Here is a 26,697-nt window from a genome sequence, read left to right as displayed (position 1 = left end):
CTAAATTGATACATTGTACAACATGGAATGCACATGTGTTAACTACTGGCAACATTCATCTTGCTTTCAGATACCAGCAGGTAAAGGTCGTGCTGTGTACTTCGTGATCAAGCCTATGGTGGTCGGTGACGTGATACTGGAGGTGGATTTATTGTCCTGGGAGTCTGGTGATGGTGTGAGGAGAATCCTAAGGGTAGAGGTGAGTTGTGATTTTAAATTGGTTTTGAATGCTGACAGTGTTCTTGAAATACATCAAGCAGTGAAAATTGATAATATTTCCTAATCCTCAAGGTGTTTGATCAGGAGGGTAATCAAAAGGATAAGAATAAGTTTGGTGTAACCCTAACACAACTAGCCACAGAATGGAAGGATGCACTCCAGATCTGTGAAGGAAGAGCCATAGTCGACAGTCTGAGCGAATTATCCTTGCAGTAAGCTATGCCCGGTAAACTGTTCGTGTGCCATTTCTCGACAAAGGTTAAACTACCAAATAGTGAATCCAGTGGCAGAAATTAGCTCAGGACAAAAGACACATGCCTTGATGGATTATTTGAACAATCAGCACGTGTTGATAGTGTCAATTTGTTTTGTATTCGGGAGATCAAGGCATGATAAATGTTAAAGGTCACATGCAACGTAAAACACAACTTTGCAGACTCTGATACCTTTCGGTATGGACTTACCGAAACAAATTGTCAAAAATGCAAATTCAACTTATATAGTTAAAAAATAACGCGATGAAAAAAACCGCGCGAAATCGGAGTTCAAACGTTTCACTAATTTTCCACCGATTTTTTCTGGGGAAAACGGGTTTCAACAGCTGGGCTGCGCTCATAGCACGTGCGCAGTGAAATAGGTTCGCGCAGCTTGGAAGCGGGTTGTCGGGTGAATACTCGGTGAAGGCTAAATTTGGTGTGAGCTATTTTTCTAATGTTTTGTTGATATCTCACAGGCGCGAGCTTTTTATATGTTATGACAGTAAATGACTGTTTATATAATTTCATATGTCTATTTCACCACACGTTCTTCTTACCGAGTCACTTTCTCAGTTCGATACTTAAAAGCAATGTCATTATTTAGCGTTGTACAGAATTTCTAACTGTGATATAGATATGTCGTTGTCACAGACAAAACTCAATGTCTTGTTTTACTGACACCTGTGTGTCTGCCTGCCTGTCTGACAATATTCAATACACAGCTGCTATCACTGACCACATGAAATTTGAACTTAACACCAATCAGGCTATACACCATAAACAAAATGCATTCATTTATGGCCCGAGTTCGGTCTCTGTCACATTATGGAATTACACAGACAGGCAGGTGTGATAGTTGAACACATGACATGTTATGATGTCTGTTAATTGCAAAATGTTATACACAAAAAATGAGCATGTATTTACAAAACCCAATATCTCTATATATACACACACAATGAGCCGTGAAGGCATCTGCAAATGAACCAGCCGTTACACTTGTGTGCACACCCACCCGCTCTGACTGGGTTCGGTATCCCGGCTGCTTCGTTTCTTGGGAAGTAAACCGAAGTACACAATTTTGCACTTTTGATTTGCGATTGTACGCTTATAATTTTGTTTATATGTTTTTTCAATACCAGCAATGTATATTATATGTCATGAATAAGTGATAATTGTGTTTTAATTATGTTTGATTTTTTGGTTGCATGTGACCTTTAACCTTTGATACCTGTTGTGACTTCACATACCCTGGAACATGTTCTGTCAGTGATCTTCTACTTTATGTTGTACTTAAAGGATGTACAGAGATGATTCGCAATTGAAGAGTTTGGGCGTGAGGTTTTACTTTGAAGTTTAGCTGTTGGGCTGCCCCGTGAGAGAGCTATTTATATTTGATTGCAGAGTATGGTTAGCCCAGGGCCATTACTATTAGTAATTACCGCTGCTGGCTTAGGCAACTCCTGCAGGCACTGGGCCTGAAGTTAGATTGTCAAGGTCATCCAACAAGTGTTCTAATGGTGATGCCTCTGATGAAGGCGCTGGCCTTAGGAAGACATTATATGGAATCCTGTGTTAACTTGCTGAAAACGGGTCCTTGGCATTTGTTGCAAGAATTTGATCAAAGTAATGCTGTCCAGTGAAACATCCTTCCGAAATCACCAGATCTGTCTTAACCTGGCAACAGGCTGTCCCCAAAACCAAGACGACATCACCGTCTTGTTGAATTCGAACCACAGACCTTCTGATTTATGGTAGTTGTATTTTTCAAACACATACACCTGGACCATAACTAACCGATTTCTTCCCTGGCACGACACTTCCCTGGTAACTCAGAACAACTACCTGAGGAAAATTTCAGATTTGTATAGATGCCTGAGAGAAAATGTGTTAAAGATGGCACACAAAAACTGTAACTTCTTCCAACGACCAGCAAATAGATTTAATCTGGAAATGATTGATAAAGCACTGAACGAGCGAACTCCTCACTCCTTTGATTTGCCGGATACAACAGGAAATATGTCAATAAATTCTCTATTGCCTGGCCTAAGCTGCTCCCTTCCACAGTGATTGCAGGAAAAGTCATCAGAACGAGACACCAGATAAGTTTGCCACCGGTGTTTTCATAGACTTCTGTCGCAGCCAAATGGAATATGAAGTGGTAAAAAGAATTGCTATCTATGATGGGATTAGTCATCTCTGCAGAGAACGAACTCAGTCTCTCCCACAAGGATAGGTCCCAGTGGCTGGGAATTACTTACATCATTATCAGCCAAACTGTGTTGGATGCTTTAGAAGAACGCCAACAGAATGACATCCATCTCTAACAGTTAACCCCTTGTCCACTGGCTTCCTCAATTGGAAGATTGCAAAGGGATGAACATTATTGATCTGACTGATGAATTCACAAGATATTCTCACGTCTACTCTACTGGGAACATGGGTGCAAAGGCAACCCAGTGAAGACTTTTTTAAACAACCCCTTTCTATATGGTTTTCCACAGCACTGCATATTCAAGGAGGGTCAAAGTGTGAGAGGAACTTGATCAATCATCTTTGCAAACTGGGCAGAACAAACCCGTCTGTAACATCCACAGGGAAATGGAATGGCAGAGAGAGTCAGTCGGACCATGATACGTCCAGTCGGACCATGATATACGGTCTTGATGTCATAGTAACACATTATATTCATCCTGGGGGTTTTCAACACAACACAACATCCAAAGTCTTCTTACCCCAAACTTTAATATTCATATTGCATGGAATTTTAATATGTTTATATCTTTTTCCAGCCTGAAGGATTGGAGCGCACAGAAAATGTTGCTATGCTGATCGATCTCCGTGAATCCTTAACATTCCAAGAAAGTACATCAATCGATTTCCCTGTACAAATGGTTGAGGGGTCACAAAAATTAAGAGTCAGTGTTGCAGGTATGGTAAACCAGCCAGGCATGGTAAACACTAGCCACAACAAGAAACGGTGCTGTATTAAAATTCTTTCTAAATATGAAAATATAGGAACAATAAAAACTCTATTGTTAAAAACATTATGATCATAAGAAGACAACGGAACAGCGTTGCGTAACGTCATTGTCGTTATATGGGCGGGGTTCAGGCAAGAACGTCACAAATAATAAATAAAAATTTGAAAATAATGGATATCCCTACCATGAGCTGCAAGAAAAGCACTGTATCACTAACGCACAGAGTCTATCAGACGAGCATGGTACGTTTGGGGAATGGCTTGATGCTGCAGTTCATTAACCATTTAATGTTTTTAACAATCAAACGTCACACAATTAAGCTATCCAACTCAACTGTCATTTATATGCCCCGCAAAGCGTTTTTGGGGGGTGGGGGGTGGGTTATTATTTTGAACTCCGTCCGTCTGTGCAAATTCATTTTTCCGGAGGAAAACATAAAAACCGTTCAATATTTATTTACCAACCTTTGCATATGGATAGGTCTCGTGGTGATCTGATGCCTTTTAGTAGTTTTGGATTTCTGAATAAAATGTTTTTTGCGTTTCCATGGCAACAACTTTGATTTCGACTGAAATGGGTGGTAGTGCTCTTTTCCGGAGCAGAACTTTAAAACCGTTCATGTTTCTTCACCAAATCTGGCACATAGATAGGTCTGGTGGTGAAATGCATATGGTGCCTTTTGGTAGTTTTTTGCGTTTCTATGGCAACAAGTTTTACTTTGACTGAAATTGGTGGTAGTGCTCCTTTCTGGAGCAGACCTTAAACACCTTTCAATACTCACCTTCCAGTTTGTGCTATTCAAGAATCTAATGTCATAAATCAACAGTACCACATATCAACATTACTGAGGTACATCAGAGCGTCATAACTAGTTGACATATTCATGAAAGTATTTTACCACTGCGAGGGCTAATGATGACTTTGTCTCTTTGTTGACATTAATTTCCTTCATGCAGATTATTGAGATGCACATGCACAAATGTGTTCACGTGTCCTTGCCGAAACCGTAGAACAAGAAATCGCGCCTATATTTGTGTTCAAATTCAATTCACTAATTACATATGTATTTGTGCACACATGTAGTTCCAATTTTAGGTCCTATGTGCAGTTTCTTTTTGTGGCAAGTATATTTTTGTTTGTGCAGGAAGTGTATATAACATTTTTGGAACATCATTTATTACACTATATATCAAAGTAAGACAAGCCAATACATCCATACGCTTGTTTCACATTGTATACAGGTGACATTCTTGGTCCTTCTCTGACAAATATTGAGAATCTAGTGAGAATGCCTGGTGGTTGTGGAGAGCAGAACATGGTGAGATTTGCACCAAACATCTACGTCATGAAGTACCTACAGAGAACTCAGCGACTGACAACACCCATCAAAGACAAGATAGAAATTTACATGGAGAAAGGTATTTTGACACGTTTCTGTATAAACATACTAGGGATGTTTGAGATGAGGAAGACAGGAAAAACTTTTATATGCATATTTATTTGGATATGTCTGAAGATGTTTAAGCCCTTTAACAAAAACTATCCAAAATGTTGCCTTAATAACATCTATAGCGATTGAGATTTGCTGTGCTCATTAAGATTCTGCTCCACTGTATAATCATTCTACATAAGGGAATATCAACCAACTGTTTCAGGGTTGACTAGCATATGTCTAAATACATGTATGTAGAGGAACCTAAGATATTTAGGATACTTGTGGTTTGTAGTTTGCTTTTCCTGGGTATAGTATTTTTTGTTTCAACAATGTTGTCAATACAGTCTTTCTTTGTGGTTGTAAGGATGATTTAGATATCTTCTTTGAGATTTGTACTGATTTACTGATGGCCAGAGAAACTAGGTACGTGTCACCTTTTGGACAGGGTTAAGATTGCTAAAGTCGGTGGCCTACACAAAAGGTGACGTAAACATGATGATTTTTACATTTTCTTCGTATATAGTTATCTTAAATGAATACGATGGAAACATAGGTGCTTGCTTGTAGGTGACACATGATGACACTCTTATGAACAGCAAATTTTGTAAACTTTTAACCTTCCCGAAAGCCTGTGAACATGGGCCATAGCCGATAATATCAGTCTCTTGGTTATCTTGTCAATATTTAGAATTATATAGGTCACTTAGTGTTGTAACTGGGATTACAAATTCTCAGAAAATACGAGTTCAAGTGTTTTGGGGATTGAGTCCCATCTGGGATTCAAACCCATACTCAGAGCGAGGCCCCAAATCGTCTGTACACAATGTCAGCGATCCAACACGCACAGCCACACATACCACAAACATCGAAGTCCAAAACCTGGTAGTCTTGATGACATATTTTGTGTATTTGTCCCATAATATATATTTGACTAAAATGAAGAAAATGGTTTAACAATTGAAATGTGTGGTAGTACGTATACTGTGTGTACGTTTATAACTTGTGGATGCATAAATGTAGACCCTTAAACTCTAACTGAGTGACAAAGAATCATTTCCTGCAAATGAATGTTATTTTTCTTTGTGTAGGATACCAAAGAGAATTGCGCTATAAGCACAGAGAGGGATGTTACTCTACCTTTGGAGAATCTGCCACTTACAGCTATGGTAACAGGAACTGTAGTATGTGGTATGTTGCATTTCATCGTAAACGTACAGAAGTGGCACTTTCGTTACTGACAGCAACAAATACTACACACAAAAAGTATGGGAACACTCTAAACTTTTATAGTCATATATAAACTTAAACGTGGTGAGGTCATTTATACTGTAAGGTAAATGCAACTCTTTTGTGTGCTTAATAGGCACTTTAAGCGACATGCTGGAACATTACCGCGACCAGCTGCTCACCCCTGAACTCGTTCCTTTCATGGCGGCTCATGGCCCAGGTCTACAGTTCCAGCATGATAATGCTCGGCCGCATACCGCGATGTTGACACGAAATTTCCTTCAAAACGCTGGAATCAACGTCATGGACTGGCCATCGAGGTCCCTTGACCTTAATCCAATAGAGCACGTTTGGGATGCACTTGGGAGAAGGCTTCGTGGTCTTAGGAACCAACCTCAGAATTTGCAGGAACTTGGCGCTGCCTTGAAGAGCAATGGCGCAGAATCCCCAACCACGTGTTCACAAGCATCAGGCAGTCGATGAGGAGACGGTGTTTGGCAGTGGTGAATGCGCGGGGCGGCCATACACGATATTGAACTGAGGAATTTCGCATTTTTATTCTTGTGACTTGACATTCTGTATACCCATGTTTTGGAACGGCGGTGTAGCCTAATGGAACTGATTATGGCACTGTCAGTGTATCGAGTACATCACACAGATCTCAGCAATGAAATAATAACAATTTAACCATCTTACCATCTCTTGTTCTTTTATAGTGCCCTGAAGAAAGAATGTGAAGTTTCTTTTTTGACTTAGTATATAATACTGGAATAAAGTAGCTGTGCATTATTTGATGTTATGCCATTTTTAATGCAAAAAGATAATAATATGATTTGTGATATTTTCTTTAATGACCGGATGATATCGAAATCTGTATGATTTGACACTAGGCATCGTGACACGCCCTTGAAGAGATGTGATGTCAAAAGTCAGTTCACAAATTCAGTATCGTGTGTGTCCAACCAGTCTGAACCAATGCTTGTCCCAATTCAGATAACGTCAATGGCTGATTCTGGGCCTGACGTAAAGCATCGCTTCATTTCATCCCAAGCTTGCTCGATAGAGGACAGGTCAGGAGAAACAGCTGACCAGAAGAGTACCGAAATATTTTGCTGTCTCAGGAAATCTGTAACAACACAAGCGACATGTGGACGGGCATTGCTGACGCGTGAAGTTATGTTTCTGTCCTTGAATGAATGAGCTGTACATGAGGCCGAGTGATCTCATCCGTGTATCGCAGACCTGTCAGGTTGCAATTGACAATGACAAGTTGTGTCCGACCATGAAATGTGATGGCTCTCCATATCTCAACGCCACCTGCCACCAAACTGTCGACGTTGAAAAACGCACGCATCAGCATACCGTTCACCTCGCCGTCTGTACCCTTGCTCTGCCATCTGAGCTGTCCAGGTGAAATCTTGACTTGTCAGTGAACGAAACGCAATACAGATCGTGTCTCCTGTACTGTAGATGCTGTCTGCACCGTGCAGGACGTGCGGGTCGGTTACGTTGGAGCAAAACTGGAACGTATTGCAGGCCGTCGGGGCTACTGATTGTGCTGACTCAGTCGGTTCTGTACAGTCCTGGAACTGTTTGGACGTAAGCCAGGAATAGTCCGTGCAGTCAAATGGGAAGTATGAAATCGATTCCTCAGATGGGTCAGCCGATTGTGGTTGTCTTGCTGACGTGACGTCACACGTGGACGGTCGGTCGGTGGCAAATCTTTTGTGTTCCCATTATGCTGAAAACGTCTCCATAGAGATGAGATCGTGTTTCGATGGTCACCAAAATATCTGGCCGCTTACTTCATTTTAGGCCATTCCAGTCTCCAGCATACCCACTGCGAGCAGACGCTGACTTTCTGTAAGCCGTGACATGACGTACGCGCAGTTTGGGTTGAAATTAACAAGAGGCTAGAGAATAATCAACCATTTTTCAATTTTCAGTATCAGATGGAAAGCAACAAATATGTCATTAACAATGAAAATTGAGTAAAGGTTGAAAGTTAACAAAGTGGAATGGTTGTATTTTTAATATACCCAGCCAAATTAATAATATGACACTTGTTAAATTAATTCGCTCAAAGGAGGTATGTGCATTATTTATCGTACTGCATACGACATCCAGTTAACAAGACAAACAATAAAAAGTGGATTTTCAGTGGAAGACCAGTCGATGAAATCAATACAGGCATTACAAAAGAAACTGCCCATCATAACTGCAGTATGAAGCATATCTTTGTCATGTTGAAATGTCACTCCAGGAACATGTAACTGCATGAATGGCAGACCCATATTAAATGTTGAGCACGATGGAACTGCGTCAGGACAGGGATTATGCATGATCATCTACCTTAGATACCTGCGATACACACGTTAATTATTGATGGTCTGTGACGATGCACTACTTCTGAACACCTGTTAGCTGTTGGCGTAACAAATATGTTGCAGAAATGAAGTAACCTTATCTGTATGTCATCTTGATATGACATCACACACGATTGCTATGATGATTACATGACTTGGTGGACGTGATTGTTGTGTTTCACATGTGTTTTTCATGCTTTATTAAAATATTTGTTTCACTTGGACCATGCTCAGACAGTCTACTTGGCGATGCCATGCCAGAAGGAGAAACATAAAATAACAACCCCCTCACATTATTACCAATTATGTTGGTGTCATGTTTCACACTTTTGTTGAGTATATATGAAATTCAGCATATATATTTTTGAACATATTGTTATAATCCGAATAATGAGTAAATGTACAAAATACTCTGTCGTGGGTAGGTATACATGTATGTGCAAGTCTGATGCAATATTGCCTTGGATGTTCACTGTATTTTATCAGATCATATGATACAGTTAAGCAGACGAAACAGTTGAAAGGGTATGTCATTAATCCATTTCTGTTATTTTTATAAGTGCATACCAATTTCAAAACAAACATTAATGTGTTTGAAGAACAGGATACATTTCCAAAATATTCATATAGAAATGCTTTAAGCTGTGTAAACATTTTCAATGTATATATCTATCTATGTGTGTGTAATAGCTAATATGTATATATCACAATATATCGCAATACGAAATTTTTGCCAATACCCATTGTTTACAATGTTGCAGGCTGACAGCGTTTGTACTGAAGTGTTTCACCCAGGCGTACCCTTTGATTCCTGATGTTATAGACACCAACGTCTTGTCCCAAGGCTTGCAATGGATAGTCCACCAGCAGGACAAGGATGGTAGCTTCCCGGAGGAGGGACATATTTTCAATAAGAGAATGCAGGTTGTGTGATGCGTATATACACTGCTTATTATTTTCATATCCCTTCATTAGAAAATAGGTCACATATAACAAAAGGGAACTGTGAAGATAGCCATGAGTTAGTTAAGTCTTTTGTGCTGCAAATCAGTGTTATGATGCTGTATATTTTCCTCTAAGACAGGTCAGTACACTCTTCCAGAACCATGTAGTATAAACACCAGTCCAGTTGAGTGGAAGATAAATAACAGTTCCTTCGTTTGTTTGTTATTGTGTCCACTGTTTAGTTTCACAATATGCACTAGTTTCAGAGTGATACAGGGAACTGCTGGCCTCCCAGCAAACTGATATATATAGCATGAGAGTACCCCCTGGTTTCAGAGTAGGATTGTAGTGTCACTGCATGCAGTTATATTATGAATGTGCTCCCTTGGTGAAACTATAAGTATTGGCCTCAGTATAATATTGTGAATGTGCACACAGGTTTCCGAGTGGTGAAGGGACATGTGGGTCTCACTTTATATCAAATATACCATGAGTGTGCAACCTTTGTTTCAGAGTGGTACAGAGGCGAGTGTTTCTTCTCACAGCACAGTGATGTATTGTTAATATGCACCTCGGTTTCAGAGTGGTACGGGGATGGGTGTTGGCCTCACAGCATATGTCCTCATTGCTCTCAAGGAAGCACAGGCTGCGCAGGTGCAGTGGCCGTCTAATAATGATGTCCCTTTGGATACTCTCGGTGGTGACCTATCTCGTGCCAGCCGACCAGATCAACGAGAACCAGCATCAGTACTAACAGACAAAATGGTATATGATTCCTTTTCATCTCAGTGCAACATGGTTTTTTTTACTTTTGAAACAAACTATCCTTAAAAATGAGAGATTAGTAAATGAAAATGAGAGGGTTTAGAGGAAAAGACAAATCTCCAAACATAATATTAGAACTTTCTTATATGTGTTTAACTGTTGTTTTTCTTATAATATACCATAAATGCAACAGAAGATGTTTGTCGCTGAACAGTTTTAGTCAGATTTACCTGATTGTCTTCTTCTTCACTTGGTTATCCAGATTGGCCTGTTTTGGAAGGATACTAATACTAGGGGATAATAATTTATACTAATTTCTCCTTTAAAATCATTTCGATTTAGTACAATGTTCGTTTATATGTCAAATATTTGTAGCTCTTGGACTCTGCTAGTAAAGCAGTTCAATATCTGGAGTCACGGTTGGACACCCTGAACTCAACTTATGACAAGATCCTTGTGGCCTATGCTCTCGCTCTTGCGGGTAGTGAGAGGGCATCTGAAGCTCAGTCCATCGTTGAAGCCGCTGCTGTCAGAGACGGTAATTAGTGCTGTGATAAACCTTTCTCCACTTCACGACCACAAGAGAAGTAAGACAGGCTTTTTTATACATAAAGCAGATCTTTTGATCTGCATTACTTACCTTAGTTGTAGTGAGGGCAATGTCTCATTACACCCATAAAGGCATGTTCATACATCATGGAATTAGTTGTTTAATCTCTTCTTCATCATATTTTATCTCTTTAAAATACCAGTAAGCTCTGTACACTGGAAGGACCCATCACCGCCCAAGCCTACAGGATACTTTCACTATCGATGGTACCATGACACTGAGGCAAAGAGCATAGAGATGACATCATATGTGCTACTTCTCTACTCTCTAACAAACAATGTGACAGAAGGACTTCCAGTTATGCGGTGGATCAGTAACCAGAGGAATGACAGGGGAGGCTTTATGTCAACACAGGTGAGCACGAAAGTGACATGGATGTGTACCAGCTGAACTTTCATTTCCTTTAACTTATCAAGTGTTATTATGCTAAATACCAGAAAATGCATTTCTTAAACCACAAAATTACGTTTACAGGACACGGTTGCCGCCCTTGAAGCATTGTCAAAGTTTGCTGGTGATGTGTATTCCCCACAGACATCAATCAATGTGTCTGTCAACATACAAAGTTATTCCAAGAACTTTGATGTCAATCCTAACACAGCTCTTTTGCTGCAAGCCGATGATATTCCAGTAAGTGTTTCTTAGAAGTTTTACTTTGTCATGTAGAATTTCGTTTTGTATGGCTTGTTGCTACTCCTCGTGTTTGATGCTCTTTGTATATTTTCAGATGGCCAATGTACCAGGTGTGCTGACGGTGACTGCTTCAGGGTCTGGGGTCGCAGTGCTACAGGTTGGACAGCCTTGTCACATCCCTCTTTTCTTTATTCACACAACCACATATATTCCTTAGTTTTGGGTTGTCATATTGATTCAGTTGTTAGACGAATATGTGTCAATCCAAAATGAAAAGTGTCCAGTCACATCGATACAATTTATGTATCCACTTCACAGGACCTGTAACTGTTCCAGAACAGTATCTACTGATATAGTTCCAGTTAGGATGCTAGGTCTGCAGTTGTAAGGTTCTACAGTTAGGGGATAACTGTACTGTGTTTGCCGAACTGGGGACGTATACCGGTGGTTATATAGCCGCAAATTTGGCTATATCGGCGACGCGCAAGCGGAACCGATATAACGTTAAATTTGCGGCTATCATCAGTTTTGTTGTCAAATGAGGTCACAGCAGGTGACGTCACACTCCATAATGACGTCATAAATCAGTGTTGGGTCAACAGCCCGTTGCGAATAAGTCGTTTGAACTTACAATTAAATTTATGATACTGTTTTGTCTTTTTAACACAAATTCCATCCATTTTAGCGATATAGGGGGGTTAATTGACATAGGGCTTCTGCAAATGACAATGCCCCAATAGTGTAGGGATACATTCAAAGATTTTGGTGTTTCGGTTTTCAAATTGCGACCGTATATGCTGATTATACGGTCGGAAATTTATTGCATTGACCAATTAGAACTCGTGTTACATACTAAGCTGAATTAGAATACAGATTTAAAACCTTTGTCACTTCAAGCTTTGAGCCAAGTTAAGCTGATCAGGACATAACTGTGATGCTATTAAAATAGGCGTGTATCAGAAACTGTATTTTCAGTCATTACTGTTGACGCTTGTTTCTGAAAGTGTGGTGTTTGTTTAAACATCATGTTAATTAAAGACATCTGGTCACTAATTGCTGCGACAGGATCAACTGAATGTGGGTTAAGATCCTGGTTTCAACACATTAAGGTTTCAAACCCTATACATGTGCTTGTTGGTTGCACCAAAGTCTTAAAACATCACGCTTTGCTTTGAGCCTTGTTGCTGCCTCAAGCTGCGACACTGTGCTGAAATGGTTATACCCAAGCGTGGTTATACCCAAGCCATTCCTTCATTTCCATTCATTCCATACTTTGTAAACCAAATATTGTTGAGTGCACAGTTCATATATATTTTTAGGTATGTCTTTCAAATGAGTGACTTCATTCTGTTGAACATGTTGAATTAGCTTTTGTTCATGTTTAATATCCTTGCAATAATATATGTATACATAAACTTTGTAATTGATTTGGGTTATGGGCCCTTTGACGTTATACTAAATAAAATGTCTGTCTGTCTGTTTGGACTATGGCTTTCTAATAGTATGCTATGCATTGTTTTGCAGGTGCTTAAACAGTATAATGAGAACCAACCTTCTATTAATCCCAAGTTTGAATTACGCGTAGAAGTCCTTGAACAGACAGACAGGCAATTTGTGTTGAAGACATGTTTCCGCCATCTGGAGGAGGGAAGTAGCGGAATGAGTATTCTCAACATTGGAGTACCCACTGGCTTTGATCCGGACCTGAATGAGAGGACACATACTGCAGTCTTCTCACGCTCAGAGAGAAATGAAAATATTCTCACACTTTACTTCAATGACGTGAGTATACCATGGTATGCATTGCCATTTCCCTGGCATGCAAAAGTACTTATATATCCTAAGCACAATCAAAGTACATCGAATTTTAAGATGCATTCATGTCAATGTCTTAACGGTGAAGCAGATTGTGTCAAGACAGCAGTATATCCACTGCACATACAGGAGAACATACTATTACATTTATTTTATTGGATATTTATTTATAATGAAGTTAAAATGATAAATTACATAGATTACAAGATTTGACATTTTGTCCATATGTGCTACCATGACTGTTGGTGTGGGTTGTTGCACAGTGGTTTGATGTATATGTGTGTTCCCAGATTTCAGATAGCGAGGGATGTATCAACACTGTGATGACCATGGTTGATGTTGTAATTGACACACGACCTAGCACAGTGACACTTCAAGAATACTATGAACCAGGTACATGTTTGTTAACAGTTTTACTGTTTTCAGCATTGACATTCAGGGCGAGGGAAAAGAATTTTGCCAACAAATATGTAAAGATGCAACCAAACAGTTTCTTATATTTACAAGTGTATTACATATTCTGAATTGCTCACATTCTTAGACCTGTTAAGTAACGAGACTGGAAATATCACGTGTTAAAGACAGCAGTGTATTATATTTTGCTACAAAAGTAATTATTAGGAATTACAACAGCTGCAAGTGTACACCATGTGGTAATGTGTTTGTTCAGGATTGTTTGCTTTTGTTTTTCAGATAATGCAGTTTCAACCATGTATTCGCGGAAGTCCACTCAAATGTGTAGCGTGTGCCCTCAGTGCAGTTTCCGATGTCAAACAAGACTCAACCGGTCATGTAGACGGCATGTGTTAACAATGTAAGTGGAACAATGCAGGACACAGAATAGGAACTCTTGTGTCATACTCATCGGCTGCTAGCATCTTGTATGTCCATTTGTGTTTTATAGACAGGTGATATCCGGAGTTTCATGTGATGCTTTGTCAACAAAACAGTAACACTATGATAAATGATTACAGAATGAGTGAGGAATGTGTACAGCCATATGTCGCATCTGATACTATCAGTGCACCGTTTCGTATGTCTGTTTATATTTCTCTACCTCGAAAGTTAAACCTTCATGGGTGATAAACTACAGAACATGTAACCACTCACAAGTTATACATAAATCAAAACGGTAAATGAGACAACATCTTTAGCAGGCGTTTTGTGAAGCGTGATTGAGTGGGTTGGTGTAATGCCACTTTGAACAGCATTTCAGTTGTATCATTATGTCTCAGCTTGATGTTGGAAGATTTGTATAAATCATGCAGATTTTAAACGTTTACTACTTGGTGAAACCTGGGAGTATGGGTGTGTACTGACTAACCATAAATCATAATCTGTATCTTAGTCCTTATCTATAGGATACATGCACAAATTGTTACGCAACTTGCAGACAACTATATATCACACCCCATTTTTTAAATCATCACGTTTAATGAAATAAATGAACAATTAATGTGAAACGTTCGGCATCATGATTCAGTAACGCAGTGGGTGTTTTTTGTTCAGTTATTTGTTTCATGGATTTACAATGATAATGTACATTTAATTTTCAGGAAACACAGATACTGTTACTATCAGCCTTCAAACCTGACCTGCTGCCTTGGAATATGTTATGAGCATACCTACACTCGTTGGTATGGCATCTAAATCCTGCTTCATCAAAGGAAGCACATTCTTTAAATGCATTGTGCATTTTTCATGCTTTTATTAAATTCCCAAATAATTTGACTAAGCAGATATACCTACTGTATTTTTTCCAGGGTTGTGTTTTGTTTTACAGAGCATCATAAAAGAGGGCTTCAGTTAAAAAAATGTATAAGGCTCGAATCTTCTTTCATTCAGCTTCAGCTTCTTTCATAAAAACAAATATATTGTTACATGTATTGCAGATAGCATAGAAAGGACTATAGTACAGTAGTAGTGTTTTTTCGAGATTCAAGTGTTTTTGTGGCATCTACTATACATACACGTTATATGAATATTAGTGAGAAGAAATTATCAGTTTTCTGTGAGTATATTTTCACATATATTCACATAAGTCAATGAAATCCATCAAAATATCAAACTATATCTATGTTTAGATATCTGTTATGCTCTGTGTATGTAATACAACTTTCGTTACCTTTCTATTTTTTATGAAGCATACAACTTTATGGATAACTTTTTAATGCATAGAGCGACGTTTCAGTGAAGATTTTTACCTTTTCGTTGGGTCTGAAAAGTTTGTTTGCAATTACAATGATATTTCTTGTGAACAAGGCTTCATTGTGGTAGCAGGACACCATACTCCCTCGACTTATCATTGATGATGCATTGTATTTAGCTATGTCATATTTCAATTTTCAGTTTTATGTTGGACTATGAACGAACTACTACGCTTCTTCTCTTGCTGTGCTATTAAAATTTGAACAATAAATTAACATCTGGAAATAAATATATTTTGATAATGATAAACATCTGGCTTGAGCCAGAGAACATTAGGTTTTCTTCTTGTTTTTGTTTCTTTTGCAGTGTAGAGTTATTTCTGAATTGTGCTTATCATTTGATATTTCCAAAAGTAGTTTTACTCTTTTAGGCCGGTTTGTTCAATTGTAATGTTTCTTTCAAATTGGAATTTATGATATCACTCGATTCAAAGGTGTTTAAATGTGTTATCAAAACTAATAGTGTACTGTGTTTTTCTTTCAAGAAATAAACGTTTTGAATGTCTGTGTTGCTCCATTCAGAATATCTAATAAAACATCCATGTTTTATATCACTCCTATATGACGGTCATCAAGAACCAGGGTTACTTGCCTGAGATGGCACTCACCCTGGTTGGCTTCGCGCTCAGAAAGAGAGGCTGTCTATCGTCCTCGTGGTTTGGTAGACTGTCAGTTTTACCTGAAGTCATGGCGATGCATACTATAGAAATGATCCCTAAAAGTATGATCTTAACTACTCCACGGCGGACGTTGTACCTACTTCTTTTCAAAAAGCGCGCCAGTGTGGTATGCAATAGCCCGTATCGTTGCAAAAATCTTCACCACGTTATTCTGTCACAGACAGGGCCACCTGTGCGCGCTTTGAATTCATTCCACGTTTGTGATTAGCTGTAAAAACATACAGAGGACAGACAACGTCAACTGATCAGGTGTTTTGTCGATGTAAATTGTTTTGTGATTACAACGTATTGGTGGTTATCTCCCATTGACCGTGACTGTGATTGTGACTGCTCCAGTGTTAACTTCCAAGCTGGGAGAAGCAGACGGAAACTTTGTGTGATTGCACAACATTACACCTTAATTAGCCTCCCAATTTGTGATCAAATAAGCTTCGACTCATGTTTCTATTGTGCAAAGTTGTGTTTTGGATATGTTATGTTCAAACCAATAAAAGGAAAGTCAGTGCCAAAAAAGAATACGCTCAAGCAATATCACCTGGAAGAGATTTAGCTAGTTTCTCCTATTGTGTGCATGTGGTTCCGTGGTGTAGTGGTTTTCACGTCTGCTTAACACGCAGAAGGCCGCGAGTTCGAGCCTCGCCGGAACCTTATGTTTTTTGAAGGGTTGCATTATTTTTGTGCAATAAGCACATCCCTCTTTCTCAGCTTGTAACCCACCACAGGTGAAGCGGGCTTGCTACAGATCAATTCTATCTTACTTCTCTCCTTTTAGACATGTACGTGGGCCCTCAGCATATCCTCAGCTTGCCGTGCTGCGTCAGTGTCAGCGGCAGGTATAGGTCTTGTCAAATACGCCTGCTTGTGGTAGCTGAGGTTCAGTGGTGTAGTGGTTATCACGTCTGCTTCACACGCAGAAGGCCGCGAGTTCGAGCCTCGCCTGAACCTTAATACTTTTACACTTGCATGAATTGTCATTTTGGTATTCTTCTTTGCTGACAGACGTCACAGCAATTGAGCACTGTAGTCAATCTTGACACTCCACGTCTATACTAGTTTTGCTAATTGACATTTCCGCGGACAAACAATGGGGTTGGCCAAACCACTCAGAATGCCTCTCTTCCTCCAACTCTGCCACATGTGACTGAGAGGAACGGTCATCAAGAACCAGGGTTACTTGCCTGAGATGGCACTCACCCTGGTTGGCTTCGCGCTCAGAAAGAGGCTGTCTATCGTCCTCGTGGTTTGGTAGACTGTCAGTTTTACCTGAAGTCATGGCGATGCATACTATAGAAATGATCCCTAAAAGTATGATCTTAACTACTCCACGGCGGACGTTGTACCTACTTCTTTTCAAAAAGCGCGCCAGTGTGGTATGCAATAGCCCGTATCGTTGCAAAAATCTTCACCACGTTATTCTGTCACAGACAGGGCCACCTGTGCGCGCTTTGAATTCATTCCACGTTTGTGATTAGCTGTAAAAACATACAGAGGACAGACAACGTCAACTGATCAGGTGTTTTGTCGATGTAAATTGTTTTGTGATTACAACGTATTGGTGGTTATCTCCCATTGACCGTGACTGTGATTGTGACTGCTCCAGTGTTAACTTCCAAGCTGGGAGAAGCAGACGGAAACTTTGTGTGATTGCACAACATTACACCTTAATTAGCCTCCCAATTTGTGATCAAATAAGCTTCGACTCATGTTTCTATTGTGCAAAGTTGTGTTTTGGATATGTTATGTTCAAACCAATAAAAGGAAAGTCAGTGCCAAAAAAGAATACGCTCAAGCAATATCACCTGGAAGAGATTTAGCTAGTTTCTCCTATTGTGTGCATGTGGTTCCGTGGTGTAGTGGTTATCACGTCTGCTTAACACGCAGAAGGCCGCGAGTTCGAGCCTCGCCGGAACCTTATGTTTTGTTTTTGAAGGGTTGCATTTATTTTTGGGCAATAAGCACATCCCTCTTTCTCAGCTTGTAACCCACCACAGGTGAAGCGGGCTTGTTACAGATCAATTCTATCTTACTTCTCTCCTTTTAGACATGTACGTGGGCCCTCAGCATATCCTCAGCTTGCCGTGCTGCGTCAGTGTCAGCGGCAGGTATAGGTCTTGTCAAATACGCCTGCTTGTGGTAGCTGAGGTTCAGTGGTGTAGTGGTTATCACGTCTGCTTCACACGCAGAAGGCCGCGAGTTCGAGCCTCGCCTGAACCTTAATACTTTTTTACACTTGCATGAATTGTCATTTTGGTATTCTTCTTTGCTGACAGACGTCACAGCAATTGAGCACTGTAGTCAATCTTGACACTCACGTCTATACTAGTTTTGCTAATTGACATTTCCGCGGACAAACAATGGGGTTGGCCAAACCACTCAGAATGCCTCTCTTCCCTCCAACTCTGCCACATGTGACTGAGAGGAACGGTCATCAAGAACCAGGGTTACTTGCCTGAGATGGCACTCACCCTGGTTGGCTTCGCGCTCAGAAAGAGCCTGTCTATCGTCCTCGTGGTTTGGTAGACTGTCAGTTTTACCTGAAGTCATGGCGATGCATACTATAGAAATGATCCCTAAAAGTATGATCTTAACTACTCCACGGCGGACGTTGTACCTACTTCTTTTCAAAAAGCGCGCCAGTGTGGTATGCAATAGCCCGTATCGTTGTTGGTAAACGTTTGCCAAAATCTTCACCACGTTATTCTGTCACAGACAGGGCCACCTGTGCGCGCTTTGAATTCATTCCACGTTTGTGATTAGCTGTAAAAACATACAGAGGACAGACAACGTCAACTGATCAGGTGTTTTGTCGATGTAAATTGTTTTGTGATTACAACGTATTGGTGGTTATCTCCCATTGACCGTGACTGTGATTGTGACTGCTCCAGTGTTAACTTCCAAGCTGGGAGAAGCAGACGGAAACTTTGTGTGATTGCACAACATTACACCTTAATTAGCCTCCCAATTTGTGATCAAATAAGCTTCGACTCATGTTTCTATTGTGCAAAGTTGTGTTTTGGATATGTTATGTTCAAACCAATAAAAGGAAAGTCAGTGCCAAAAAAGAATACGCTCAAGCAATATCACCTGGAAGAGATTTAGCTAGTTTCTCCTATTGTGTGCATGTGGTTCCGTGGTGTAGTGGTTATCACGTCTGCTTAACACGCAGAAGGCCGCGAGTTCGAGCCTCGCCGGAACCTTATGTTTTGTTTTTGAAGGGTTGCATTATTTTTTGGGCAATAAGCACATCCCTCTTTCTCAGCTTGTAACCCACCACAGGTGAAGCGGGCTTGTTACAGATCAATTCTATCTTACTTCTCTCCTTTTAGACATGTACGTGGGCCCTCAGCATATCCTCAGCTTGCCGTGCTGCGTCAGTGTCAGCGGCAGGTATAGGTCTTGTCAAATACGCCTGCTTGTCGTAGCTGAGGTTCAGTGGTGTAGTGGTTATCACGTCTGCTTCACACGCAGAAGGCCGCGAGTTCGAGCCTCGCCTGAACCTTAATACTTTTTTTACACTTGCATGAATTGTCATTTTGGTATTCTTCTTTGCTGACAGACGTCACAGCAATTGAGCACTGTAGTCAATCTTGACACTCACGTCTATACTAGTTTTGCTAATTGACATTTCCGCGGACAAACAATGGGGTTGGCCAAACCACTCAGAATGCCTCTCTTCCCTCCAACTCTGCCACATGTGACTGGAGAGGAACGGTCATCAAGAACCAGGGTTACTTGCCTGAGATGGCACTCACCCTGGTTGGCTTCGCGCTCAGAAAGAGAGGCTGTCTATCGTCCTCGTGGTTTGGTAGACTGTCAGTTTTACCTGAAGTCATGGCGATGCATACTATAGAAATGATCCCTAAAAGTATGATCTTAACTACTCCACGGCGGACGTTGTACCTACTTCTTTTCAAAAAGCGCGCCAGTGTGGTATGCAATAGCCCGTATCGTTGCAAAAATCTTCACCACGTTATTCTGTCACAGACAGGGCCACCTGTGCGCGCTTTGAATTCATTCCACGTTTGTGATTAGCTGTAAAAACATACAGAGGACAGACAACGTCAACTGATCAGGTGTTTTGTCGATGTAAATTGTTTTGTGATTACAACGTATTGGTGGTTATCTCCCATTGACCGTGACTGTGATTGTGACTGCTCCAGTGTTAACTTCCAAGCTGGGAGAAGCAGACGGAAACTTTGTGTGATTGCACAACATTACACCTTAATTAGCCTCCCAATTTGTGATCAAATAAGCTTCGACTCATGTTTCTATTGTGCAAAGTTGTGTTTTGGATATGTTATGTTCAAACCAATAAAAGGAAAGTCAGTGCCAAAAAAGAATACGCTCAAGCAATATCACCTGGAAGAGATTTAGCTAGTTTCTCCTATTGTGTGCATGTGGTTCCGTGGTGTAGTGGTTATCACGTCTGCTTAACACGCAGAAGGCCGCGAGTTCGAGCCTCGCCGGAACCTTATGTTTTTGTTTTTTGAAGGGTTGCATTATTTTTTGGGCAATAAGCACATCCCTCTTTCTCAGCTTGTAACCCACCACAGGTGAAGCGGGCTTGTTACAGATCAATTCTATCTTACTTCTCTCCTTTTAGACATGTACGTGGGCCCTCAGCATATCCTCAGCTTGCCGTGCTGCGTCAGTGTCAGCGGCAGGTATAGGTCTTGTCAAATACGCCTGCTTGTGGTAGCTGAGGTTCAGTGGTGTAGTGGTTATCACGTCTGCTTCACACGCAGAAGGCCGCGAGTTCGAGCCTCGCCTGAACCTTAATACTTTTTTACACTTGCATGAATTGTCATTTTGGTATTCTTCTTTGCTGACAGACGTCACAGCAATTGAGCACTGTAGTCAATCTTGACACTCACGTCTATACTAGTTTTGCTAATTGACATTTCCGCGGACAAACAATGGGGTTGGCCAAACCACTCAGAATGCCTCTCTTCCCTCCAACTCTGCCACATGTGACTGGAGAGGAACGGTCATCAAGAACCAGGGTTACTTGCCTGAGATGGCACTCACCCTGGTTGGCTTTCGCGCTCAGAAAGAGAGGCTGTCTATCGTCCTCGTGGTTTGGTAGACTGTCAGTTTTACCTGAAGTCATGGCGATGCATACTATAGAAATGATCCCTAAAAGTATGATCTTAACTACTCCACGGCGGACGTTGTACCTACTTCTTTTCAAAAAGCGCGCCAGTGTGGTATGCAATAGCCCGTATCGTTGCAAAAATCTTCACCACGTTATTCTGTCACAGACAGGGCCACCTGTGCGCGCTTTGAATTCATTCCACGTTTGTGATTAGCTGTAAAAACATACAGAGGACAGACAACGTCAACTGATCAGGTGTTTTGTCGATGTAAATTGTTTTGTGATTACAACGTATTGGTGGTTATCTCCCATTGACCGTGACTGTGATTGTGACTGCTCCAGTGTTAACTTCCAAGCTGGGAGAAGCAGACGGAAACTTTGTGTGATTGCACAACATTACACCTTAATTAGCCTCCCAATTTGTGATCAAATAAGCTTCGACTCATGTTTCTATTGTGCAAAGTTGTGTTTTGGATATGTTATGTTCAAACCAATAAAAGGAAAGTCAGTGCCAAAAAAGAATACGCTCAAGCAATATCACCTGGAAGAGATTTAGCTAGTTTCTCCTATTGTGTGCATGTGGTTCCGTGGTGTAGTGGTTATCACGTCTGCTTAACACGCAGAAGGCCGCGAGTTCGAGCCTCGCCGGAACCTTATGTTTTTGTTTTTGAAGGGTTGCATTATTTTTTTGGCAATAAGCACATCCCTCTTTCTCAGCTTGTAACCCACCACAGGTGAAGCGGGCTTGTTACAGATCAATTCTATCTTACTTCTCTCCTTTTAGACATGTACGTGGGCCCTCAGCATATCCTCAGCTTGCCGTGCTGCGTCAGTGTCAGCGGCAGGTATAGGTCTTCTCAAATACGCCTGCTTGTGGTAGCTGAGGTTCAGTGGTGTAGTGGTTATCACGTCTGCTTCACACGCAGAAGGCCGCGAGTTCGAGCCTCGCCTGAACCTTAATACTTTTACACTTGCATGAATTGTCATTTTGGTATTCTTCTTTGCTGACAGACGTCACAGCAATTGAGCACTGTAGTCAATCTTGACACTCACGTCTATACTAGTTTTGCTAATTGACATTTCCGCGGACAAACAATGGGGTTGGCCAAACCACTCAGAATGCCTCTCTTCCCTCCAACTCTGCCACATGTGACTGAGAGGAACGGTCATCAAGAACCAGGGTTACTTGCCTGAGATGGCACTCACCCTGGTTGGCTTCGCGCTCAGAAAGAGAGGCTGTCTATCGTCCTCGTGGTTTGGTAGACTGTCAGTTTTACCTGAAGTCATGGCGATGCATACTATAGAAATGATCCCTAAAAGTATGATCTTAACTACTCCACGGCGGACGTTGTACCTACTTCTTTTCAAAAAGCGCGCCAGTGTGGTATGCAATAGCCCGTATCGTTGCAAAAATCTTCACCACGTTATTCTGTCACAGACAGGGCCACCTGTGCGCGCTTTGAATTCATTCCACGTTTGTGATTAGCTGTAAAAACATACAGAGGACAGACAACGTCAACTGATCAGGTGTTTTGTCGATGTAAATTGTTTTGTGATTACAACGTATTGGTGGTTATCTCCCATTGACCGTGACTGTGATTGTGACTGCTCCAGTGTTAACTTCCAAGCTGGGAGAAGCAGACGGAAACTTTGTGTGATTGCACAACATTACACCTTAATTAGCCTCCCAATTTGTGATCAAATAAGCTTCGACTCATGTTTCTATTGTGCAAAGTTGTGTTTTGGATATGTTATGTTCAAACCAATAAAAGGAAAGTCAGTGCCAAAAAAGAATACGCTCAAGCAATATCACCTGGAAGAGATTTAGCTAGTTTCTCCTATTGTGTGCATGTGGTTCCGTGGTGTAGTGGTTATCACGTCTGCTTAACACGCAGAAGGCCGCGAGTTCGAGCCTCGCCGGAACCTTATTTTTTTTGAAGGGTTGCATTATTTTTGTGGCAATAAGCACATCCCTCTTTCTCAGCTTGTAACCCACCACAGGTGAAGCGGGCTTGTTACAGATCAATTCTATCTTACTTCTCTCCTTTTAGACATGTACGTGGGCCCTCAGCATATCCTCAGCTTGCCGTGCTGCGTCAGTGTCAGCGGCAGGTATAGGTCTTCTCAAATACGCCTGCTTGTGGTAGCTGAGGGTTCAGTGGTGTAGTGGTTATCACGTCTGCTTCACACGCAGAAGGCCGCGAGTTCGAGCCTCGCCTGAACCTTAATACTTTTTTACACTTGCATGAATTGTCATTTTGGTATTCTTCTTTGCTGACAGACGTCACAGCAATTGAGCACTGTAGTCAATCTTGACACTCACGTCTATACTAGTTTTGCTAATTGACATTTCCGCGGACAAACAATGGGGTTGGCCAAACCACTCAGAATGCCTCTCTTCCCTCCAACTCTGCCACATGTGACTGAGAGGAACGGTCATCAAGAACCAGGGTTACTTGCCTGAGATGGCACTCACCCTGGTTGGCTTCGCGCTCAGAAAGAGAGAGACTGTCAGTTTTACCTGAAGTCATGGCGATGCATACTATAGAAATGATCCCTAAAAGTATGATCTTAACTACTCCACGGCGGACGTTGTACCTACTTCTTTTCAAAAAGCGCGCCAGTGTGGTATGCAATAGCCCGTATCGTTGCAAAAATCTTCACCACGTTATTCTGTCACAGACAGGGCCACCTGTGCGCGCTTTGAATTCATTCCACGTTTGTGATTAGCTGTAAAAACATACAGAGGACAGACAACGTCAACTGATCAGGTGTTTTGTCGATGTAAATTGTTTTGTGATTACAACGTATTGGTGGTTATCTCCCATTGACCGTGACTGTGATTGTGACTGCTCCAGTGTTAACTTCCAAGCTGGGAGAAGCAGACGGAAACTTTGTGTGATTGCACAACATTACACCTTAATTAGCCTCCCAATTTGTGATCAAATAAGCTTCGACTCATGTTTCTATTGTGCAAAGTTGTGTTTTGGATATGTTATGTTCAAACCAATAAAAGGAAAGTCAGTGCCAAAAAGAATACGCTCAAAGCAATATCACCTGGAAGAGATTTAGCTAGTTTCTCCTATTGTGTGCATGTGGTTCCGTGGTGTAGTGGTTATCACGTCTGCTTAACACGCAGAAGGCCGCGAGTTCGAGCCTCGCCGGAACCTTATGTTTTGTTTTTGAAGGGTTGCATTATTTTTTGGGCAATAAGCACATCCCTCTTTCTCAGCTTGTAACCCACCACAGGTGAAGCGGGCTTGTTACAGATCAATTCTATCTTACTTCTCTCCTTTTAGACATGTACGTGGGCCCTCAGCATATCCTCAGCTTGCCGTGCTGCGTCAGTGTCAGCGGCAGGTATAGGTCTTCTCAAATACGCCTGCTTGTGGTAGCTGAGGTTCAGTGGTGTAGTGGTTATCACGTCTGCTTCACACGCAGAAGGCCGCGAGTTCGAGCCTCGCCTGAACCTTAATACTTTTTACACTTGCATGAATTGTCATTTTGGTATTCTTCTTTGCTGACAGACGTCACAGCAATTGAGCACTGTAGTCAATCTTGACACTCACGTCTATACTAGTTTTGCTAATTGACATTTCCGCGGACAAACAATGGGGTTGGCCAAACCACTCAGAATGCCTCTCTTCCCTCCAACTCTGCCACATGTGACTGGGAGGAACGGTCATCAAGAACCAGGGTTACTTGCCTGAGATGGCACTCACCCTGGTTGGCTTCGCGCTCAGAAAGAGAGAGACTGTCAGTTTTACCTGAAGTCATGGCGATGCATACTATAGAAATGATCCCTAAAAGTATGATCTTAACTACTCCACGGCGGACGTTGTACCTACTTCTTTTCAAAAAGCGCGCCAGTGTGGTATGCAATAGCCCGTATCGTTGCAAAAATCTTCACCACGTTATTCTGTCACAGACAGGGCCACCTGTGCGCGCTTTGAATTCATTCCACGTTTGTGATTAGCTGTAAAAACATACAGAGGACAGACAACGTCAACTGATCAGGTGTTTTGTCGATGTAAATTGTTTTGTGATTACAACGTATTGGTGGTTATCTCCCATTGACCGTGACTGTGATTGTGACTGCTCCAGTGTTAACTTCCAAGCTGGGAGAAGCAGACGGAAACTTTGTGTGATTGCACAACATTACACCTTAATTAGCCTCCCAATTTGTGATCAAATAAGCTTCGACTCATGTTTCTATTGTGCAAAGTTGTGTTTTGGATATGTTATGTTCAAACCAATAAAAGGAAAGTCAGTGCCGGAAAAGAATACGCTCAAGCAATATCACCTGGAAGAGATTTAGCTAGTTTCTCCTATTGTGTGCATGTGGTTCCGTGGTGTAGTGGTTATCACGTCTGCTTAACACGCAGAAGGCCGCGAGTTCGAGCCTCGCCGGAACCTTATGTTATTTTTTTGAAGGGTTGCATTATTTTTTGGGCAATAAGCACATCCCTCTTTCTCAGCTTGTAACCCACCACAGGTGAAGCGGGCTTGTTACAGATCAATTCTATCTTACTTCTCTCCTTTTAGACATGTACGTGGGCCCTCAGCATATCCTCAGCTTGCCGTGCTGCGTCAGTGTCAGCGGCAGGTATAGGTCTTGTCAAATACGCCTGCTTGTGGTAGCTGAGGGTTCAGTGGTGTAGTGGTTATCACGTCTGCTTCACACGCAGAAGGCCGCGAGTTCGAGCCTCGCCTGAACCTTAATACTTTTACACTTGCATGAATTGTCATTTTGGTATTCTTCTTTGCTGACAGACGTCACAGCAATTGAGCACTGTAGTCAATCTTGACACTCACGTCTATACTAGTTTTGCTAATTGACATTTCCGCGGACAAACAATGGGGTTGGCCAAACCACTCAGAATGCCTCTCTTCCCTCCAACTCTGCCACATGTGACTGGGAGGAACGGTCATCAAGAACCAGGGTTACTTGCCTGAGATGGCACTCACCCTGGTTGGCTTCGCGCTCAGAAAGAGAGGCTGTCTATCGTCCTCGTGGTTTGGTAGACTGTCAGTTTTACCTGAAGTCATGGCGATGCATACTATAGAAATGATCCCTAAAAGTATGATCTTAACTACTCCACGGCGGACGTTGTACCTACTTCTTTTCAAAAGCGCGCCAGTGTGGTATGCAATAGCCCGTATCGTTGTTGGTAAACGTTTGCAAAATCTTCACCACGTTATTCTGTCACAGACAGGGCCACCTGTGCGCGCTTTGAATTCATTCCACGTTTGTGATTAGCTGTAAAAACATACAGAGGACAGACAACGTCAACTGATCAGGTGTTTTGTCGATGTAAATTGTTTTGTGATTACAACGTCTTGGTGGTTATCTCCCATTGACCGTGACTGTGATTGTGACTGCTCCAGTGTTAACTTCCAAGCTGGGAGAAGCAGACGGAAACTTTGTGTGATTGCACAACATTACACCTTAATTAGCC

General features: G+C 41.4%; 1 protein-coding gene, 23 non-coding genes and 2 pseudogenes across 24 annotated transcripts in view; 17 read left to right on the top strand and 9 right to left on the bottom strand.

Annotated features, from left to right (window-relative positions):
- LOC124292042 (pregnancy zone protein-like) overlaps nt 1–15,968 on the top strand; it is a 55,044-nt gene extending 39,076 nt beyond the window's left edge. Inside the window, exons 23-36 of the mRNA XM_046729115.1 lie at nt 71–199; nt 3,269–3,407; nt 4,702–4,878; nt 5,984–6,083; nt 9,250–9,412; nt 10,016–10,198; nt 10,574–10,736; nt 10,951–11,162; nt 11,283–11,438; nt 11,536–11,598; nt 12,966–13,223; nt 13,547–13,649; nt 13,950–14,070; nt 14,813–15,968. Of these exons, the coding sequence (XP_046585071.1) occupies nt 71–199; nt 3,269–3,407; nt 4,702–4,878; nt 5,984–6,083; nt 9,250–9,412; nt 10,016–10,198; nt 10,574–10,736; nt 10,951–11,162; nt 11,283–11,438; nt 11,536–11,598; nt 12,966–13,223; nt 13,547–13,649; nt 13,950–14,070; nt 14,813–14,906 (2,061 nt within the window). The 3' untranslated portion in view covers nt 14,907–15,968. The remainder of the gene's footprint in view (nt 1–70; nt 200–3,268; nt 3,408–4,701; nt 4,879–5,983; nt 6,084–9,249; nt 9,413–10,015; nt 10,199–10,573; nt 10,737–10,950; nt 11,163–11,282; nt 11,439–11,535; nt 11,599–12,965; nt 13,224–13,546; nt 13,650–13,949; nt 14,071–14,812) is intronic.
- An 8-nt stretch (nt 15,969–15,976) lies between these two features.
- Nucleotides 15,977–16,194, bottom strand: LOC124292068. The gene has a single exon (XR_006902353.1). It is a non-coding gene; the product is annotated as a small nucleolar RNA U3 (small nucleolar RNA).
- Nucleotides 16,195–16,718: 524 nt separating this feature from the next.
- On the top strand, nt 16,719–16,791 carry Trnav-aac. The gene has a single exon. It is a non-coding gene; the product is annotated as a tRNA-Val (tRNA).
- A 224-nt stretch (nt 16,792–17,015) lies between these two features.
- On the top strand, nt 17,016–17,088 carry Trnav-cac. The gene has a single exon. It is a non-coding gene; the product is annotated as a tRNA-Val (tRNA).
- Nucleotides 17,089–17,241: 153 nt separating this feature from the next.
- On the bottom strand, nt 17,242–17,458 carry LOC124292062. The gene has a single exon (XR_006902350.1). It is a non-coding gene; the product is annotated as a small nucleolar RNA U3 (small nucleolar RNA).
- Nucleotides 17,459–17,982: 524 nt separating this feature from the next.
- Nucleotides 17,983–18,055, top strand: Trnav-aac. The gene has a single exon. It is a non-coding gene; the product is annotated as a tRNA-Val (tRNA).
- A 229-nt stretch (nt 18,056–18,284) lies between these two features.
- Nucleotides 18,285–18,357, top strand: Trnav-cac. The gene has a single exon. It is a non-coding gene; the product is annotated as a tRNA-Val (tRNA).
- Nucleotides 18,358–18,511: 154 nt separating this feature from the next.
- LOC124292063 lies at nt 18,512–18,729 on the bottom strand. Its single transcript, XR_006902351.1, has one exon. It is a non-coding gene; the product is annotated as a small nucleolar RNA U3 (small nucleolar RNA).
- A 538-nt stretch (nt 18,730–19,267) lies between these two features.
- Trnav-aac lies at nt 19,268–19,340 on the top strand. Its single transcript has one exon. It is a non-coding gene; the product is annotated as a tRNA-Val (tRNA).
- Nucleotides 19,341–19,569: 229 nt separating this feature from the next.
- Nucleotides 19,570–19,642, top strand: Trnav-cac. The gene has a single exon. It is a non-coding gene; the product is annotated as a tRNA-Val (tRNA).
- A 155-nt stretch (nt 19,643–19,797) lies between these two features.
- LOC124292070 lies at nt 19,798–20,018 on the bottom strand. Its single transcript, XR_006902355.1, has one exon. It is a non-coding gene; the product is annotated as a small nucleolar RNA U3 (small nucleolar RNA).
- A 524-nt stretch (nt 20,019–20,542) lies between these two features.
- Nucleotides 20,543–20,615, top strand: Trnav-aac. Its single transcript has one exon. It is a non-coding gene; the product is annotated as a tRNA-Val (tRNA).
- A 231-nt stretch (nt 20,616–20,846) lies between these two features.
- Trnav-cac lies at nt 20,847–20,919 on the top strand. The gene has a single exon. It is a non-coding gene; the product is annotated as a tRNA-Val (tRNA).
- A 154-nt stretch (nt 20,920–21,073) lies between these two features.
- On the bottom strand, nt 21,074–21,295 carry LOC124292071. The gene has a single exon (XR_006902356.1). It is a non-coding gene; the product is annotated as a small nucleolar RNA U3 (small nucleolar RNA).
- Nucleotides 21,296–21,819: 524 nt separating this feature from the next.
- Nucleotides 21,820–21,892, top strand: Trnav-aac. The gene has a single exon. It is a non-coding gene; the product is annotated as a tRNA-Val (tRNA).
- A 230-nt stretch (nt 21,893–22,122) lies between these two features.
- Nucleotides 22,123–22,195, top strand: Trnav-cac. Its single transcript has one exon. It is a non-coding gene; the product is annotated as a tRNA-Val (tRNA).
- Nucleotides 22,196–22,347: 152 nt separating this feature from the next.
- Nucleotides 22,348–22,567, bottom strand: LOC124292061. Its single transcript, XR_006902349.1, has one exon. It is a non-coding gene; the product is annotated as a small nucleolar RNA U3 (small nucleolar RNA).
- A 524-nt stretch (nt 22,568–23,091) lies between these two features.
- On the top strand, nt 23,092–23,164 carry Trnav-aac. The gene has a single exon. It is a non-coding gene; the product is annotated as a tRNA-Val (tRNA).
- Nucleotides 23,165–23,390: 226 nt separating this feature from the next.
- Nucleotides 23,391–23,463, top strand: Trnav-cac. The gene has a single exon. It is a non-coding gene; the product is annotated as a tRNA-Val (tRNA).
- Nucleotides 23,464–23,622: 159 nt separating this feature from the next.
- LOC124292065 lies at nt 23,623–23,811 on the bottom strand (annotated as a pseudogene).
- Nucleotides 23,812–24,335: 524 nt separating this feature from the next.
- Trnav-aac lies at nt 24,336–24,408 on the top strand. The gene has a single exon. It is a non-coding gene; the product is annotated as a tRNA-Val (tRNA).
- Nucleotides 24,409–24,637: 229 nt separating this feature from the next.
- Trnav-cac lies at nt 24,638–24,710 on the top strand. The gene has a single exon. It is a non-coding gene; the product is annotated as a tRNA-Val (tRNA).
- A 158-nt stretch (nt 24,711–24,868) lies between these two features.
- On the bottom strand, nt 24,869–25,057 carry LOC124292066 (annotated as a pseudogene).
- A 524-nt stretch (nt 25,058–25,581) lies between these two features.
- Trnav-aac lies at nt 25,582–25,654 on the top strand. Its single transcript has one exon. It is a non-coding gene; the product is annotated as a tRNA-Val (tRNA).
- A 230-nt stretch (nt 25,655–25,884) lies between these two features.
- On the top strand, nt 25,885–25,957 carry Trnav-cac. Its single transcript has one exon. It is a non-coding gene; the product is annotated as a tRNA-Val (tRNA).
- A 152-nt stretch (nt 25,958–26,109) lies between these two features.
- On the bottom strand, nt 26,110–26,329 carry LOC124292069. The gene has a single exon (XR_006902354.1). It is a non-coding gene; the product is annotated as a small nucleolar RNA U3 (small nucleolar RNA).
- Nucleotides 26,330–26,697: the final 368 nt, after the last annotated feature.

The sequence above is a fragment of the Haliotis rubra genome, unplaced genomic scaffold (assembly GCF_003918875.1).
Source record: "Haliotis rubra isolate DU_JTF1 unplaced genomic scaffold, ASM391887v1 Scf506, whole genome shotgun sequence".
Classification (NCBI taxonomy): domain Eukaryota; kingdom Metazoa; phylum Mollusca; class Gastropoda; order Lepetellida; family Haliotidae; genus Haliotis; species Haliotis rubra.
The sequence above is the reverse complement of the archived record's forward strand: the minus strand, read 5'-3'. Positions and strand labels throughout refer to the sequence as shown.